Source organism: Phacochoerus africanus, chromosome 9, assembly GCF_016906955.1.
Source record: "Phacochoerus africanus isolate WHEZ1 chromosome 9, ROS_Pafr_v1, whole genome shotgun sequence".
In the NCBI taxonomy this organism is placed as follows: Eukaryota; Metazoa; Chordata; class Mammalia; order Artiodactyla; family Suidae; genus Phacochoerus; species Phacochoerus africanus.
The window spans coordinates 59474720-59491034 of record NC_062552.1 but is presented as its reverse complement, the minus strand read 5'-3'; the positions used below and the strand labels follow the sequence as shown (position 1 = coordinate 59491034).

The following is a 16315-nucleotide window of genomic DNA, read 5'->3' as shown; positions in this document are numbered from 1 at the left end:
TGCATCCCCATCAGTGTAGGGGATACAAAGATAAATAAGGTGTTGCCCAACTCTACAAATCATTTGAATCAGAGACATGCAGACATACAACACACAGCACAATGAGAGAAGTACATTAAATCTCCCACTCGACAATCTCCCCTGAATGTTTTATAGTCCTTTCTAACTTAACTAGTTCAAAACAGCATGCTTGATCTGCTTCCCAAACCTGGAAACCCCTTCCTATTAACAAAACTCCCCATTTGCTCAAGCAAAATAAGCAAAGAAACAAAACCCAAATCATCTGGTATCATCCTTAATGTTCTCCTTTCTCTTAACTTGCCTACATCCAATGGTTACTATATCCTGACAATTACAGCTCCAATCTAATTTTTATAATTTCACTGCCACCCCCAGAGCATAAGTAACCATCACATCTCATCTGGACGAGAGTAGTCTTTCAAGTGGTCTTTGCCCTTCCAACTTCATGTACTTCCAACAAAATCCAAACCATGGCCTATGAGACCAAGTCCTGTGGCCTCTGCCTACCCTTCCAACTTTATGCATCCCACTTTCCTATAGCTCAAGGCACACTGATGCTTTTAGTTTCTTAGACAAGCCAAGTCCTTTCCTCTCTCCCAACCTAGCACTTGCTTGTTTCCTTTGCCCAAAAAGTACCAATCCCCAACCCTGCACCAGGCTGGACCCTGGTCACTGTTCAGGCTTCAAGTATCACCTCCTTAATTAAGAGAGATCTTCCCCCCAAAAAAGCAGGGCCCTGCCTGGCAGTTACCCGTGATCATGTCACCTACTTTCTTTCCTTGGTAATGTGCATCATCACTTATATGCTCTACCTTGTGGCTGTAGCCCAAAGACCCGGCACAGTACCTACTACATAATTGCACATAACCTTCACAATTGAGGCAGCATGTGAAAACAGACAGGATTCATAAAAGTAATTACTACTTGAACAAATGAGTAGCTTCACTGGAAGATGCCACCAGATGTTATCTGGGGTGGGTGTGGTCCTGGCTGGGGAGGGAGAAGTGTGGTCAAAATTCCAGTTACGGTTCTCACCTGATGAGCCCGGAGCAAGGCGGTCCTCCGATACATGTAGTCCTCTGACTTGATCACATACACCATCTTATACGAATTCAGCTTGAATCTACACTCCAGCTTATCCAAGCTATCCGCATTCTCCATGGTTTTCTTGCTGTTTCCTTCCTTCCCTTCCTTTTCCTGCTGCTCTCGACCACGCTGACACTTCCGGATCCGCCGCAGATTCCTATAATGCAGAAGAGACTGGCAGGATGATAGCTTGTCCAGATGTAGATTCCCATGGCTGCCAGCCCCTCCCTCCCCCAAAGGGAGCTTTCCTTATCATATACCTTCACAGTACATATCATAATATTAATCACATTTTTTTTTTTTAATTTTTAGGGCCACAACTTCAGCATATGGAAGTTCCCAGGCGAGGGGTCAAATCAGAGCCATAGCAACACCGGATCCCAGCCACATCTGCGACTTACACCACAGCTCATGGTAACACTGGATCCTTAACCTACCGAGTGAGGCCAGGGATCGAACCCAAATCCTCATGGATTCTAGTCGGGTTTTTAACCTGCTGAACCACAAAAGGAACTCCCTACATACATTTTTAAAACATTCAATGGCTTCATTGCCAAAAAATATATATATATATATATATATATATATATATTTCAACTGCAGGGTTACAAAGAATAAAAAGTAGAAATTGCCAGAGTTCCTGTCATGGCTAAGTGGTAACAAACCCGACTAGTATCCATGAAGATGCAAGTTTCATCCCTGGCCTGGATGCCCTGCCTGGGACCTGCCAAATGCAGTTCTCAAAATTCCACTTGCCTTGGCAGAAGAAACCACTGTTAGCAGTTTTGATTTAAAATTTTCTAGGTCGCAATCTATCTTTCACTTAATGTCATGAAGATTTTTTCATTTCACTACATATAGATTTGTGTCACTATCCCTCTTTTTTTTTTTTAATGGGTGTACCACAGTATATGGGAGTTCTCAGGCCAGGGACTGAGTCTGAGCCATGGCTGTGACAACACAGGATCCTTTAACCCACTGTGCTAGACTAGGCTAGCCCAGAGATCAAACCTGTGCCTGCACAGCGCCTCGGCAGCAACCTAACTCACTGCAGTTGGAGTCATAACCTACTGCGACACAGTGGGAACTCCTGGTGTCATTCTCTTTAACTGCTACAGAGGAATGTGTCTCAATTATCATTCCTTTTTTTTACTTTGGTCTTTTTTGGGCCGTACCTGCAGCATATATAATTACCATTCCTTAATAGGAATCAATCAGGGTTCTTCATCCGAACCACAGGGCACAGAAAACTATTTAAATGTCTATTTTTTTTCAATTCTCCCAAAGATGGCACATAACTAGCGCTGTTCTACATGTGTAGGAAAGAAGATAATTCACATCAGTGGATGCCTTGGCAGTTATTTAGAGCTTAATTCCCTCCAACAAGCAGAGAAAGGTTATCATCTAGACAATTACATTGTTTCCTACACCTTGCTATTAAAAACACTGCTTCAGTGAATATTTTTGGATACACACATTTCCATAGGTCAGCAGTTCTTTGGTCCAAAGATTCTTAGAGGCCCCCAAGATCCTTTTCCAGGAGGTTTGTGAGATCAAAACTATTTTCATAATAGTACAAAAACATTGTTTTTTTTTTTTTAACCATGTTAACATTAGTAAGGACAGTGCAAAAATAACGATGATTATAAAAAGAAAAAGGAAAAAAAGCTGGTGGTGGCACCAACCCATTCTTAAGATGTCTTGGTACTCTTCTCTGGCTATGCACTGACAAAAAAGGAAAGATGGTCTGACTTAAGAATGTCTTTGATTAAGCAGTAACTTAAAAAAAAAAAAAATTAAACCCTAGGCCCTTAGTTCACATCTTTTTATTTGTGTTTGTTTGTCTTTTTAGGGCTGCACCTGTGGCAATGGAAGTTCCCACGCTAGGGGTCAAACAGCAGCTGCAATTGCTGGCCTATGCCACAGCAACACAGGACCTGAGCCGAGTCTGCAACCTACAGCACAGCTCACAGCAACACCAGCTCCTTAACCCACTGAGTGAGGCCAGGGATTGAACCCGAGTCCTCATGGATACTGTTTGGGTTCGTTACCATGGAGCCACAGCGAACTCCAGTTCATATCTTTTTAATATGCTGTGTGATAAAATGGTCACCACACATAAAGTACATTTGTGTGCCAGAGCGCAATGGAATTCATGAAAAAAAAAACAAAACACCTGAACACTGCTTGAACACAGCTGCAAAATCGATCACCATTTTTACCTGAAAAGACTAGCCGGCCTGAGATATAAGGCAGTTACGTTCTCAAAAATGAAAAAGGGAGCCTGGTACTTCAAGGAAAATAACTCAGCGTATTTGTTGCCAATGATAAAATGTAAGCTTTCAACTCTGAATTTTAGTAAACTGGTTTTCGCTACCATGAGCTGTGGTAACTTCCCACTTCTAAAAGATGTGACTGATAAGGTCAATGGCAACATGAATAAGTGTGGGAGGTTTTTTGGTCCCCACAAAAACATGCCAACATTTGGCAGGTCTGCATAACTTAGTGAATTAATATTTTCCAAATAACCAACTACATGGAGTTACAAAACCATGCGGGAAAAAATTCAAAGTGCAAGATAAACCAAGGATTTTGACATAGCTGCATGGAAAGCTCGCTAATGGAGTTCTCATTTGTGGCTCAGCAGAAACAAACATGACCAGGAGCCATGAGATCGCGGGTTCAATCCCTGGCTTCGCTCAGTGGGTTAAGGATCCGGCATTGCTGTGAGCTGTGGTGTAGGTCACAGACGCGGCTCAGATCTGGCGTTGCTGTGACTCTGGCACGTAGGCTGGTGGCTACAGTTGTGATTCGACCCCTAGCCTGGGAACCTCCATATGCTGTGGGTGTGGCCCTAAAAAGCTTAAAAAAAAAAAAAAAAAAAAGCTCCCTGATATTTTCACTGATACTCCAACTAACTCCACCTGGAGGGTTTTGTCATATCAAAGAATACCTTCAATTATCTGAAAGAATACAGAAAGATTTCTTTCCAACTATATTTTTCAGTAAGGACAGATTTTCGTCACATAGTTCAACCAAACAAAATAGTGCAACAGATTGAATATAGAGGCAGATATGAGAATCCAGCCGTTCTTCTATTAAGCCAGACATGAAACAGATTTACAAAAATGTAAAGTAATGCCACTTTTCTCACAAATTTCTTGTTTTAGCTTTTCATTAAAGTATTATTTATAGCATAGAATACATTTAGTTTGTTACTTTTAAAATGAATTCATAAACATATTAAACATTTTCAGTTTTAATTTCTCATGTAGTAAATACTACTAGATATAATCCACATAAACAAAAGCTTTCCGGGGTACTCACTCTCCAAGTGGGTAAGGGGTCTCATGGCCAAAACAACTAAGAACATCAGCTGTAATAGCTGTAAGGCAAATTATTAAAAACCAAAGTTCCAAAGTAAAGGTCCCATACCTCAACGAGGGGTATATCACTATTCCAGCCCCCTCGCCAAGCATATGCAAGTGCCTTCCCCCTTTCCCGCGCCCTTATAGATTACAAATCTTTTACAAATTCTGCCAACCTGGTGAGAAATATACAATGTACTATTTCATAAGCATGGACATTAGGTCTGTTGAGAGAAGGGCCTGGCACAGAGCAGCTGCTCAGCAGCTGCTTGAAGTCTGCTAAATCAATCAATGAATGGAAGAACCTGGCAGGGCCCTTCTGTTCACACCCTTTTCCATGTTTCAATTAGGACTAAATCTAATAATACTGGCATAATACCATTCCAGGAATGTAAGACCTGAGATTTCAATTCCCAAACTTTGGGGAAGGAAGAAAGCTGCTCTATTACAGCAAAATCTATTTTCTACTCCTAAAACTCTGTTTTTCATCGTCAGAGAGAGAGGACCAGCATACCCTTACATAGGAGGAAGTTTTTTAAATTCTGTAGAGAGAATTAACATAGCAGGCCTAAGACTGCTATCTTCTGAAAACCCTGCTTACAAGGTTGTCCCTTAGCTAGGTTCTGGGGTCTTGGATTTGGGGAGAATTTCTAGGATAAATGGTTCATGCTGAAAATCTGCTTTCCTTCTGGGAGTCTGGGAATTTTGGTACAGGCTAGGCAGAAGGTTTCTATAGGACTAGCACCCAATAAAAACCCACAGCACCAAGTGTCCAAAGAGCTTTTCCAGCAGGCAGCATTTCGAACACAATGTTGTAAGAAGTTGTTGCTGGAGTAATTAAGAGTGTCCTTGGGACTCCACCGGAAGTCCCAGACTCTTAGAAGTTTACACTTGGCTTCCTCTGATTTTATCACAAGTACCCACTCCCTTTGCTGAATCCTGTGAGTCCCCCAAGTGAATCATCAAACATACATTCCTATCTGACACAACAAAATTACTACTGATTTCTAAAACTCACATCTCCCTGGTGTTAGGGACATGCTTCAGGTAAGCTCATGGTTTAACAGACATACAAAAAAAGCTGCCACCCATGAGATTTCCACAGAGAAGAGGGCTTTATTGAGAGCTAGATAAGACCACCATTAATCCTAAATACCCACCACCAGGGCAGTCTTTCTCCTCAGCTAAGACATGGCTAGAATAACCGGTACTTTTAAGCATCAGGTCCTGAGGCTAACACTGGCTGGGCTTCTAGAAAACAGTTATTCAAATCCCCATTCCTCGACCATGCACAAGCATCATGCTGCTGATACCTGACTTGGTTCACTCACCTTGGGAGAAATACTGGTTTCCGTGCTAGATGCTCACGAAGCTCAGGAGAGGTAGTATCAGAATTCATGTATCGCTCCACATAGTCTGACCAGCGCTAGAATGGTAAACACAAAACGGAGGTGGAGAGAGAGCACAAAAACTTAACTTCAACCTCATCAGGTAGTCTAGCAAATTCTTGACTAAAATGCCTAAAATACTTATATTTCAAGAGCAAAAAAAAAAAATCTTTTCCCATAATGACATGCTTGTTACTTGGTCTTGAAATACAGCTTAAAAATTCCATGAGAAATTATGCAAAACCTGAAGTTTCTCTGAGATCCTTCAAGGCTACCAGAAGTCATAAATGGCTAGAAGCTGGATTACTGACCAGTTTTATTTCCCCACAGAGGGCTTTGTTAAAGAACAAAATGTATAGTGGTAACCGAAAATCAGTATTTTTCACATTAAAATCTGGATTTCTGGAATCTCTTTAAAAAAAAAATTAAGGATTTGACAACCGTGAGCCAATAATCCCTTAAACAACAGTCTCCTCCCCCTCCATAGGCCCCACATTAATATGGCCTGGTAGAGCCAGCTACGTTAACCAACTCACAATCTGCCTACTCTGTGGGGCTGAGAACTCCTGGCTCCATTTATCCCAATAAAAAGTAAACATGACACAAAGAGGTAAGATGATAATGGGCAGATAGTATCTCATTTACTATTTCTTATGCTTAAGGAGAAAAACAAAAAAGCTGCCAACCATGAGATTCCCACAGAGGAGAGGGCTTTACTGAGAGCTAGCAAGTCTTTCTCTTCAGCTGAAGACATGGCTAGAACGAGCTGTATTTTAAGCATCAGGTCCTGACTCAAACAGGCAAATACTGGCTGGGCTTCTAGAAGACAATCACTCGGCAGACTCAAACATGACACACTCTCAGCACACTTCCTGCAATATACTCATCTGTACCTCTGCTTCTACAGGGTCATCTGAGTTCTCCTCTTCCGTATCCAGAAGCTCAATGGTCAGCTGAACCTGCCCTTGGCTCTGAATGAACATAAGCTGCAAATAAGAAACCTGAGTGTAAACAAAAGACCATCTCCAAAGCTGTAACTAGCTTCTGAAGGGCTGAAAGGTTGAGAGGCAATAAAGTTGTAAAAAATTCTGCTCCAATTGATGAGATGAGGAAGATACTAAAAAGCTCAGGCAGTGATAAAAAAGGCAAAAGTCCAATCCTGCTACCAACAAAATGAAATGTTAGAGCAAGAAGCATCATTTCATGTTTCATACTTCTTTAATTAGCTAAAATAATCTTTATCAGGAGTTCCCCTTGTGGCTCAGGGGTAAAGAACCTGACTAATATCCACGAGATTGAGGGTTGGATCCCTGGCCTCGATTAGTGGGTTAAGGATCTGGCATTGCCGTTAGCTTTGATGAAGGTCACAGATGCAACTCGGATCCCCCATTGCTGTGGCTGTGGTGCACACCAGCACACATAGCTGATTCGACCCTGAGCTTGGGAACGTCCCCATATGCTGCAGGTGCAGCCCTAAAAAGAAAGAGAGAGAAAGAAAGAGAAAGAAAGACAGACCATATCAGAAGAGTGCTTAAAAATCAGAACCATAAAATGTCAACACCATTTCACTTGATGATCCCATTTATGGAATTTTTTTTTGTCTTTTTGCCTTTTCTTGGGCCGCTCCCGCAGCATATGGAGGTTCCCAGGCTAGGGGTCAAATTGGAGCTGTAGCCACCAGCCTACGCCAGAGCCACAACAACGCAGGATCCGAGCCGTGTCTGCGACCCACACCACAGCTCATGGCAATGCCGGATCCCTAACCCACTGAGCAAGGGCAGGGATCAAATCCAAAACCTCATGGTTCCCAGTTGGATTCATTAACCACTGTGCCACAACGGGAACTCCCCCATTTATGTTTACAAAGATGTAAACAAGTCTACAGTGTTTTTTTAAAAAAGGGAAGCTTCTCATACCAATGTGAAGTGGAAAACATCAAACAAAGAGCAGCAGTCGCATTTCCACCACAAGAAAGACTATCCAAGAAATCACACATACCATGAGGTCAGGAACATAAAATACCAACATAAGTGGTCTGTTGCAATAGTATCAATTATACTTGAAATTCTGGTTCTGCTGATATCATTTGTGTGATTTTAAGACACCCATATTTAAAAGCAATATACTCGAGTTCCCTGGTGGCTCAGCAGGTTAAGAATCTGGCATAGCCACTACCGTGGCTCTGGTTCAGTCCCTGGCTTGAGAAATTCTGCATGCTGTGGCCAGGGCCAGGAGCAAAAAAAAAAAAAGGGGCGTGTTTTGCACAAAAGAAGTATCAAATGGGTATGGCACATATTCTCCCCTTTCAGAATCCTAGGATTCAATGCCCTTATCTGCAGACAAGATCACTATCAGAATCACATGGTAAAGATCAGGGATTAAACAAAAGCTTAAGAATCATTTACTTCAACAATCTTCATTTTATATAGAGAAAAACCTGCAATTCAGAGAGTTCTGATTTAAGGCTATACAGTTAGTCAGTAAGCAAACAGGACCAGAAGCCAGTTCTGGTTCACAGTTCTTTCGCAGTTTTAAAAATTCCTATTTACTAGTAAAATTTTAACACACACAGTTACTTCCAAAACAGATACGAAATAAATAACTGCTTTTAGTTTGCTAAATAACCCTGGATTTGTCCTATTGCTATAAGGAAACCACACTTCAGAGTAATATCAAAAAGATCATTTCCTCTCTACAACTGAACTCAATTTCATCCCAACAGACTCCTCAACCTTTCTGACACCTATCTTATAGGTCCTTTACCATGTGTTCACCCCAACTCTCTGACTACTGCAGCCACTCTTCAAGTCTTGACTAGCTTTACTATTAGACTACTTGCACCTATCACCCAAATTTGATAACTGCCTCCAACAGTAAACATGCCTCTGGTTCCTCCCTTCCTCCTTACTCAGTGCTACCAAACCAATCTTCCTGAAAGCTCAAATCCAGTGGGGCATTTAGTCCTAAAAAGTGCTTCCCCCTGCTCACCAACCATAACAAAATTCACACTTTTCATTTCGTATGGCTATGTATATCTTCCACCATCTGGACTTCCCTTTCTATATACCTCATTCACCAGTATCCTATGGTTCATTCAACCTACACAGAGTTCATCGCTGAATGGCTGCTATTTATCAGGCAGGGGTGCACTCAGAAGAGAACACCGTTTCTTGCTTGTAGGAGCTCAATTTAGTAAGAGAAACAGGAATATAAATAGCTCTGTTTACCTTACCATGAAGTAGCTACAAAGGGCAAAGACATGGGCAATATGCTGTGGGAGTAAGTAATTCCCCCTCATTGAGGTGAGAAAGATTTCACTTTACTGAAGTGACACTCAGCTGGGCACTGAAGGACAGAGGGGAAGACCAATTGCTTTCAGAGAAATCGTGACAAAGAAAATATTTGAAAAAGTACAAAGGAGTAGAGTTTGTCATGGCTCAGTGGAAACAAACCTGACTAGCATCCATGAGGACACGGTTCAATCCCTGGCCTCACACAGTGGGTTAAAGATCCAGCGTTGCCCTGAGCTGTGACGTAGGTTGCAGATGTGGCTTGGATCTGGCGTTGCCGTGGCTGTGGCCGGCAGCTCTGGCTCTGATTCAACCCCTAGCCTGGGAACCTCCATATGCCGCAGGTGTGGCCCTAAAAAGCAGCCCCCACCAAAAAAAGTACATAGGAGTTCCCTGGTGGCTCAGCTGGTTAAGGACCCAGTGTTGTCACTACTGTGACACAGGTTTTATCCCTGGCCAGGGAACTTCCACATGCCATGGAAAAAAAGTACCTAAAAAGAACAACCTCTCTCCCAGCCAAAAGGTGAAGGATATGGGTAAGCAATAGAGAAAAGGAAAAAATGGGTAACAGCAGGAAACAGGGAAATTGGAATTAAAATATTTTTCTAGGGAGTCTCCACTGTGGAACAGTGGATTAATGATCCAGCTTGTCACTGTGGCAGTGCCAATTTCATTCTCGGGCTGGCATAGTGATTAAAGATCAGGCACAGGTCAGTTTTGGCCTGGATTCAATCCCTGGCCCAGGAAGGTGCATAAGCCGCAGGTGCAGCCAAAAAAGCAAAAACAAATTCTACTAATCATCTAATTGGCAAAAATAAAATTTGTTAATATTAAGTGTTGAATGAGAATGAAGAAATAAATGCTCTCATCTAAGTGCACACTGCTACAGCCTGTCACTTTGGAGAGTGAAATAGGAAGGGCCATTAAAATTTAAATTTGAGAAGTTCCTGTCAGGCTCAGTGGTTAACGAATCTGACTAGGAACCACGAGGTTGAGGGTTTGATCCCTGGCCTCACTCAGTGGGTTAAGGATCCAGTCTTGCAGTGAGCTGTGGTGTAGGTATCAGACTTGGCTTGGATCTGGCGTTGCTGTGGCTCAAGTGCAGGCTTGTGGCTACAGCTCCGAGTGGACCCCTAGCCTGGAAACCTCCACATGCCGCGGTCTTGGCCCTAGAAAAGACAGACAGAAAAAAAAAAATTTTTAATTTGAAAGTATGCATATCCTTTAACCTAGTAATTTCAGGTTGTTGTCTCTACCCTGGACAAACACTACTACATGCACACACGGACAGAAGTATGACAAAATGCTGTTCAATACAGCACTATTTGAGATAGTAAAAAATGGAAATAGTTTAAACGTTCACCCATAAAGGAATGATTTTTTAAAACCTATGATACATTCATACTATTAAGTACAACACAGCAGTTGAAAAAATGAGTTGGATCTATATAAATCAAAACAGGGCAAATTCTGTAATTCCCTTGTGGCACAGTGAGTTAAGGACCTGGTGTTGTCACTGCAGCAGCAAAGCGAGCTGCTGTGGCACAGGTTTGATCCCTGGCCTGGGAACTTCCACTTGCATGGATGTAGCCAAAAGACAGCCCCCCAAACTAAAATAGAGCAAATTCTAAGATATATTGGTGGGGGGGAAGCAGGATGTAAAATAGGCACCATATAACCTGAACGTTTATTTCTAGATACACATATGTACATAAATGCACAGAAAAGGGTCTAAATGGATATACAGAGAGCTAAACATACCTGATTTTTAAAAAGCACTGTAGAATACTGCATATACAAAATGGAGGGAGAGGAGGGCTGGAGATGGGGCAGGGGATTTGAAGGGTTACTTATGCTTAGCTTAATGCTAATACTATTGCCTTTTATTTTCTCTCTCTCTCTCTCTATATATATATATTTAAAGAAAAAGAGCACTGTGATGACACTATTTTCCTGGTTACCATGCCCTCTGTTTCTGCTATTCCCTTTGTCACTCTGACAACTATCATCATCTACAGGTCTACCCATTCCTTCATAGGCCCTCATCACACAATATGCTGTGAACTCGTACGGGTGGGGGTGGTAATTCTGTTCACCATGAAAGGAAACACGTATTAAACTCATAATAGACATTTATAGATATAAAACCCTGAAAAGCTTAGGAAATCTCTTCTGTAGTCGCAAAGTCCTCCGGTAGCAGAAATCAGACCTGAGACTGAGCTAGAAAACTCGTTTCCAGGTCTTTGATTCTAAATTAAGCCAGCAGTATAGGCAATAGATTAGAAACTAAAGAAACAGTTGCAAGTAGAAACGGACAACTAAGTGATCAATTTGAGGGTCAGATGATTAGTCTGTGGAACATGCCCGCCCAGGTCAAACTTCTATTTCACTTTGTGCTCTCTGCCTGGCCAACTACAAACCTTATTCTGGGCCACCTAAACCTGACCTTCTTAGGTTAATACATACAGGCTTTGTTCAACTATACACATTTATTACATAGCTACAATCTTTACACACATACCTTTGTGTCCTTTTATTTGCTTCAGTATTTTTATAGTTTATAATTAACTTATAGGAGCTGCAATATATGCCATCTAGCATTCACACAACAGGCTGCCACTAACCATTTCCCATAAAGGGCTGGACACCTAGGTTGTTTCCAGCTATTTGCTTTTCTAATTAGCTATTACAATGGTGGAAAACTGGAAACAACCTAAATGTCTAACTAGACAGGCATAGTTGTCTATAAAATGAAATACTGAATAGTCATAAAAAGATGCTGAAGACCCAGAGGCGCTGCTAATTGAGTGAAATAAGTTACAGAATTATTTGCCTAGTATAATCTCTTTCAAAATATATGCAAGGATAGAAAAGTTTAGAAATGCCATCATTAACTATTTCTGGGAAGAACTGCAGGTGACTAGTTTTTCTCTTCTCTGCATTTCCTAAAACAAAGATCATGGATTACACTTTTTTTTTTTTTGCTTTTTAGGGCCACACCCATGGCATATGGAAGTTCCCAGGCTAGGGGTCAAATTGGAGCTACAAGTGCTGGCCTACGCCATGGCCACAGCAACGCCAGATCCGAGCCGAGTCTGCGACCTACACCGCAGCTCATGGCAACATCAGATCCTTAGCCCACTGAGCAAGGCCAGGCATCGAACCCACAACCTCATGGTTCCTAGTCAGATTCACTTCCGCTGAGCCACAATGGGAACTCCATGGATCACATTTTAATATTTACAAAGCATTTAATTTTAAAAAAATTCAAAAAATACAAAATTATAAAAACGATAACTTTTTTTTGGGGGGGGGCTGTGCCTTCAGCATGTGGAAGTTCCCAGGCCAGGGACAGAACCCATGCCACAGTAGAGACCCTAGCTACTGCAGTGACAACACTGGATCCTAAACCCGCAGCACCATAAGAGAATACCAGAATTTTTTGAAAAGACAAGAAACTAACAGACTGCTCACAGGAGACTTTACTTCCGCTTTTCCATGTCTTTTGTATTTCCTCCAGTGAGTTCACAGAGTTCCAGGGTCAAATATCTCAGAAAGGCTTGGACTTCTGGTGGAGTCCCAGCAACTTACACAGTCATCAGGCATGATCCTTGACTATATGAGTTCTCACCTTAAAGCAATTCTCATCTGACATGAGTTGTTCAGCCTTCCGCTGATACGTTGACTCCAAGAGACTCCTTGAAGTCTGTGTGTTCAGCTGGCCTCCAGTGGCCCCGTTATTATTTTCTGCCAGGTACAAGTCAGTCACTTGTACACAGATCTCATCACTCACGATGTGCTGCAGCTGGAATCAAGCAAAGGCAAGTCATCAGAAAACCAAAAAAAAAAAAATAGTTCTCCTTGTACACTCAACCTTCTTTTGGTGGTTCCACTCACTCAGCTCAAAAAGAGCTTTATTTTGGTTGATAATGTGAGAAAGTTTATCATACAAAACCACTATATTGTTTTCTTAGAGAATAACCAAGCCAAAATCTTCAACCATATCACTGGCCCATGGCTAAAACTTTCGTACTTAAAAAAACCCCAAAAAAACCTGGAGTTTCCATCATGGCTCAAGGGAAATGAATCTGACTAGTATCCATGAGGACGCAGGTTCATTCACTGGCCTCACTCAGTGGGTCAGGGATCTGGCATTGCTGTGAGTTGTGGTGTAGGTCGCAGACACGGCTTGGATCTCGCATTGCTGTGGCTATGGTGTAGGCCAGTGGCTACAGCTCCGATTGGCCCCCTAGCCTGGGAACCTCTGTATGCTGCGGGTGCAGCCCTAAAGAGACAAAAAAAGAAAAAAAGAAAAAAAAAAAGCAAAACTAAAGGGGAGTTACTGCTGTGGCACGGTGGGTTAAGTATCCAATTGCAGCAGCTTGGGTTAATGCAGAGGCATGAGTTAGATCCCTGGCTCAGCATAGTGGGTAAAGGATCAAGCACTGCTGTAGCTGTGGCATAGGTCACAGCTGTGGCTCAGATTCACTCTCTGGCCCAGGAACTTCCATATGTCACAGGTGTAGTCATTTAAAAAAAAGCAAAACCATAAGCAACTCAGGTTAATGTGCTGCTTATTTAAAGTTCTAAGGGACTTGGAATTCCCAGGCGGCTCAGCAGGTTAAGGATCCGGCACTGCCATGGGCTATGGCTCAGGCGGCCGCTATCGTGCGGGTTTGATCCCTGGCCTGGTAACTTCTACATGCTGCATGTGATGCCAAAATAAAGTTCTAGGGAACTTAAAACATCTTTTTTTTTGCATCAAGGAAAATCTCCATAGTTTTCTATTTTTAATGGTACTTCTTTACCATTATCATTTGCTTTTATACATATTCTCATTTGATCCACACAACTACCCTGGGAAGCAGGCTGGAGAGGGGTGCCCTGTTCCATATGAGACAAATTTACCTGTTAGATAAGAAAATTCATTGTGTGCCAAGGTGAAGAGAAGGGACCTTGAAGAACCATGAAAGCAAGATCCAGGTCTATATCCCCAGACCTAATATGAAGTCTGAAACTCATTAGATATTGAAGAATTTGTTGCTGAATTAATTGGTCAGGGGCGCTCAGCTGAAGGAACTGAGTCAGGACTCATATTCAAGTTCCTAGACCTCTTGGCCAATATTCTTTCTAACATACCCATTTTTCCATATCTGATAATGAAAGTATAGTACTGAAATTGTATAATGTTAATTAACTCATTTTCAACACAGATCAATTACGATCGACTATTGGTAACTTTCGTGACTATCTTATTAAAATGTCTGATGCTAGAAAGTTGAACCTTTCAGAGCTTCTGTTCTCTTAGGTTATGATGATATATCTATTATGAAATAAAAATTCCCTCCAATGAAACTTTACCCAGTAAAATAATGCCAAAGAATGTGAAAAAGATACCAGAAGAAAGCAAAATGTTAATTGTAATATCGATGTGTCTGTTTTACTTCAAAATTCTCATAACCACTAAGCCATTCTATTTTTAGGAAGATACACTCTTTTTCAAGTGCTAGTAACTATGACTACTTATTTTAACAATTAAATGTTTTTTAGGAGTTCCCGTCGTGGCGCAGTGGTTAACGAATCCGACTAGGAACCATGAGGTTGCGGGTTCGGTCCCTGCCCTTGCTCAGTGGGTTGACGATCCGGCGTTGCCGTGAGCTGTGGTGTAGTTTGCAGACGCGGCTCAGATCCCGCCGGTGGCTACAGCTCCGATTGGACCCCTAGCCTGGGAATCTCCATATGCCGCGGGAGCAGCCCAAGAAATAGCAAAAAGACCAAAAAAAAAAAAATGTTTTTTAAATGACAAGTATATATATTTATAGATAAATGGACAAAGTGCAAGGTCAGGATGGGTGATTTGATGGTGGTAGAAAGGCCAGCAACTGGAGATGATTAAATTACATTTAGTCCAGACAACGAATTTTACTGTGACCATTAAAATAATGCTTTTGAGGAGTTCCCCTTGTGGCTCAGTGGTAAGGAACCTGACCTAGTATCCATGAGGATGTGGGCTCGCTCAATCCCTGGCCTCACTCAGTGTGTTAAGGATCTGGTGATGCTGTGACTGTGATGTAGGCCTACAGCTGCAGCTCCAATTTGACCCCTTGCCCGGGAACTTCCATATGCTCCAGGGGTGGCCGTAAAAAAATGAATACATATTTTTAAAAAACAATGCTTATGATAACCTGACGATACAGAAGAAAGCTTAAGATACAGTGTCTAGGAGGGAAGAAAAGCAGAGTAAAAAATAAGTGTGCCCAAAGCATGGTCTCTGCCATGTAGATACTTCTTCTTTATACCCTACTGTTACAGTAGACCACATCACCAACTCCCTATCCACACCCTCTTCTTGGATATCTGGCCCCTTCCAGTCTTTGCAAAGGGCAGCATTTTAAATCCAGAGACAACTGGGCAACTCCCACACCAGGCTGGTCAGATTCTCTCTCCTGCTCATTTGAAGTGACACAGTGTATCCATCTGGTAGACCCTTTAAAGAAAAGCACCTGGATGGAAAGGTCAGGTAATGCCAGGCCAGGAGCACTGCCACAGCAAGTTAAAGTCTCAGGGGACTGGAAAAGCTGAGTGTTCATCTAAGCAGAGAAGCATGAGGATGGAGCAGATGTCCAGAAAGGAAGTACACAGGAGAGGGGAAAAAAACCTTCCCCGTCTAATCTCTATATGGTCTGGTCATATCTGAGTCCCATACTACATGTTTGTGAGACTGCCTAGTGTATCCTTACGACAAATTCCTCTTCAACTAGTCTGGAAGAGTTAAGATAAATATATGATTTGAACTTGGAAATATATGTTCCATCTCCAGTCAGCAACAAACTCTAGGAGAATGGCAAAAGAGAGAATAAGAGACGTCACCTTTAATTGAGGAGTTAAGATGAAAAGCATAAACATATGCTTTAAAAACACTGAATTTGGATTTCTGGATAAAACCTACCTCCACTTTGAAAAAAGACTGGATATTTTTACATAATATTAACTCAAAATCATAACCAGGTGCCCATAGTAAATGGACAAATTATAGCTATTGTCTAAAAAAGCCAAACAACTTAGGCTTACAAAAAGCTGGTTGTACTGGATTTTTAAAATTATGCTAGAAGTATGAAAGACTTTACTGCTAGCTGTAGCAGCAGCAAACTTGTAAGCAGAA

The 16315-nt window shown here is 41.8% G+C and overlaps 1 protein-coding gene across 3 annotated transcripts in view; it reads right to left on the bottom strand.

Annotated features, from left to right (window-relative positions):
• The window catches only part of SIN3A (SIN3 transcription regulator family member A), a 73023-nt gene that overhangs the window by 1895 nt on the left and 54813 nt on the right, over positions 1–16315 (bottom strand). For all 3 annotated transcript variants that reach the window (XM_047794509.1, XM_047794507.1, XM_047794508.1), the window contains 4 exons: positions 12785–12958; positions 6757–6849; positions 5807–5901; positions 1057–1264 (listed from right to left, as the gene is read on the bottom strand). In XM_047794509.1, the coding sequence (XP_047650465.1) occupies positions 1057–1264; positions 5807–5901; positions 6757–6849; positions 12785–12958 (570 nt within the window). The remainder of the gene's footprint in view (positions 1–1056; positions 1265–5806; positions 5902–6756; positions 6850–12784; positions 12959–16315) is intronic.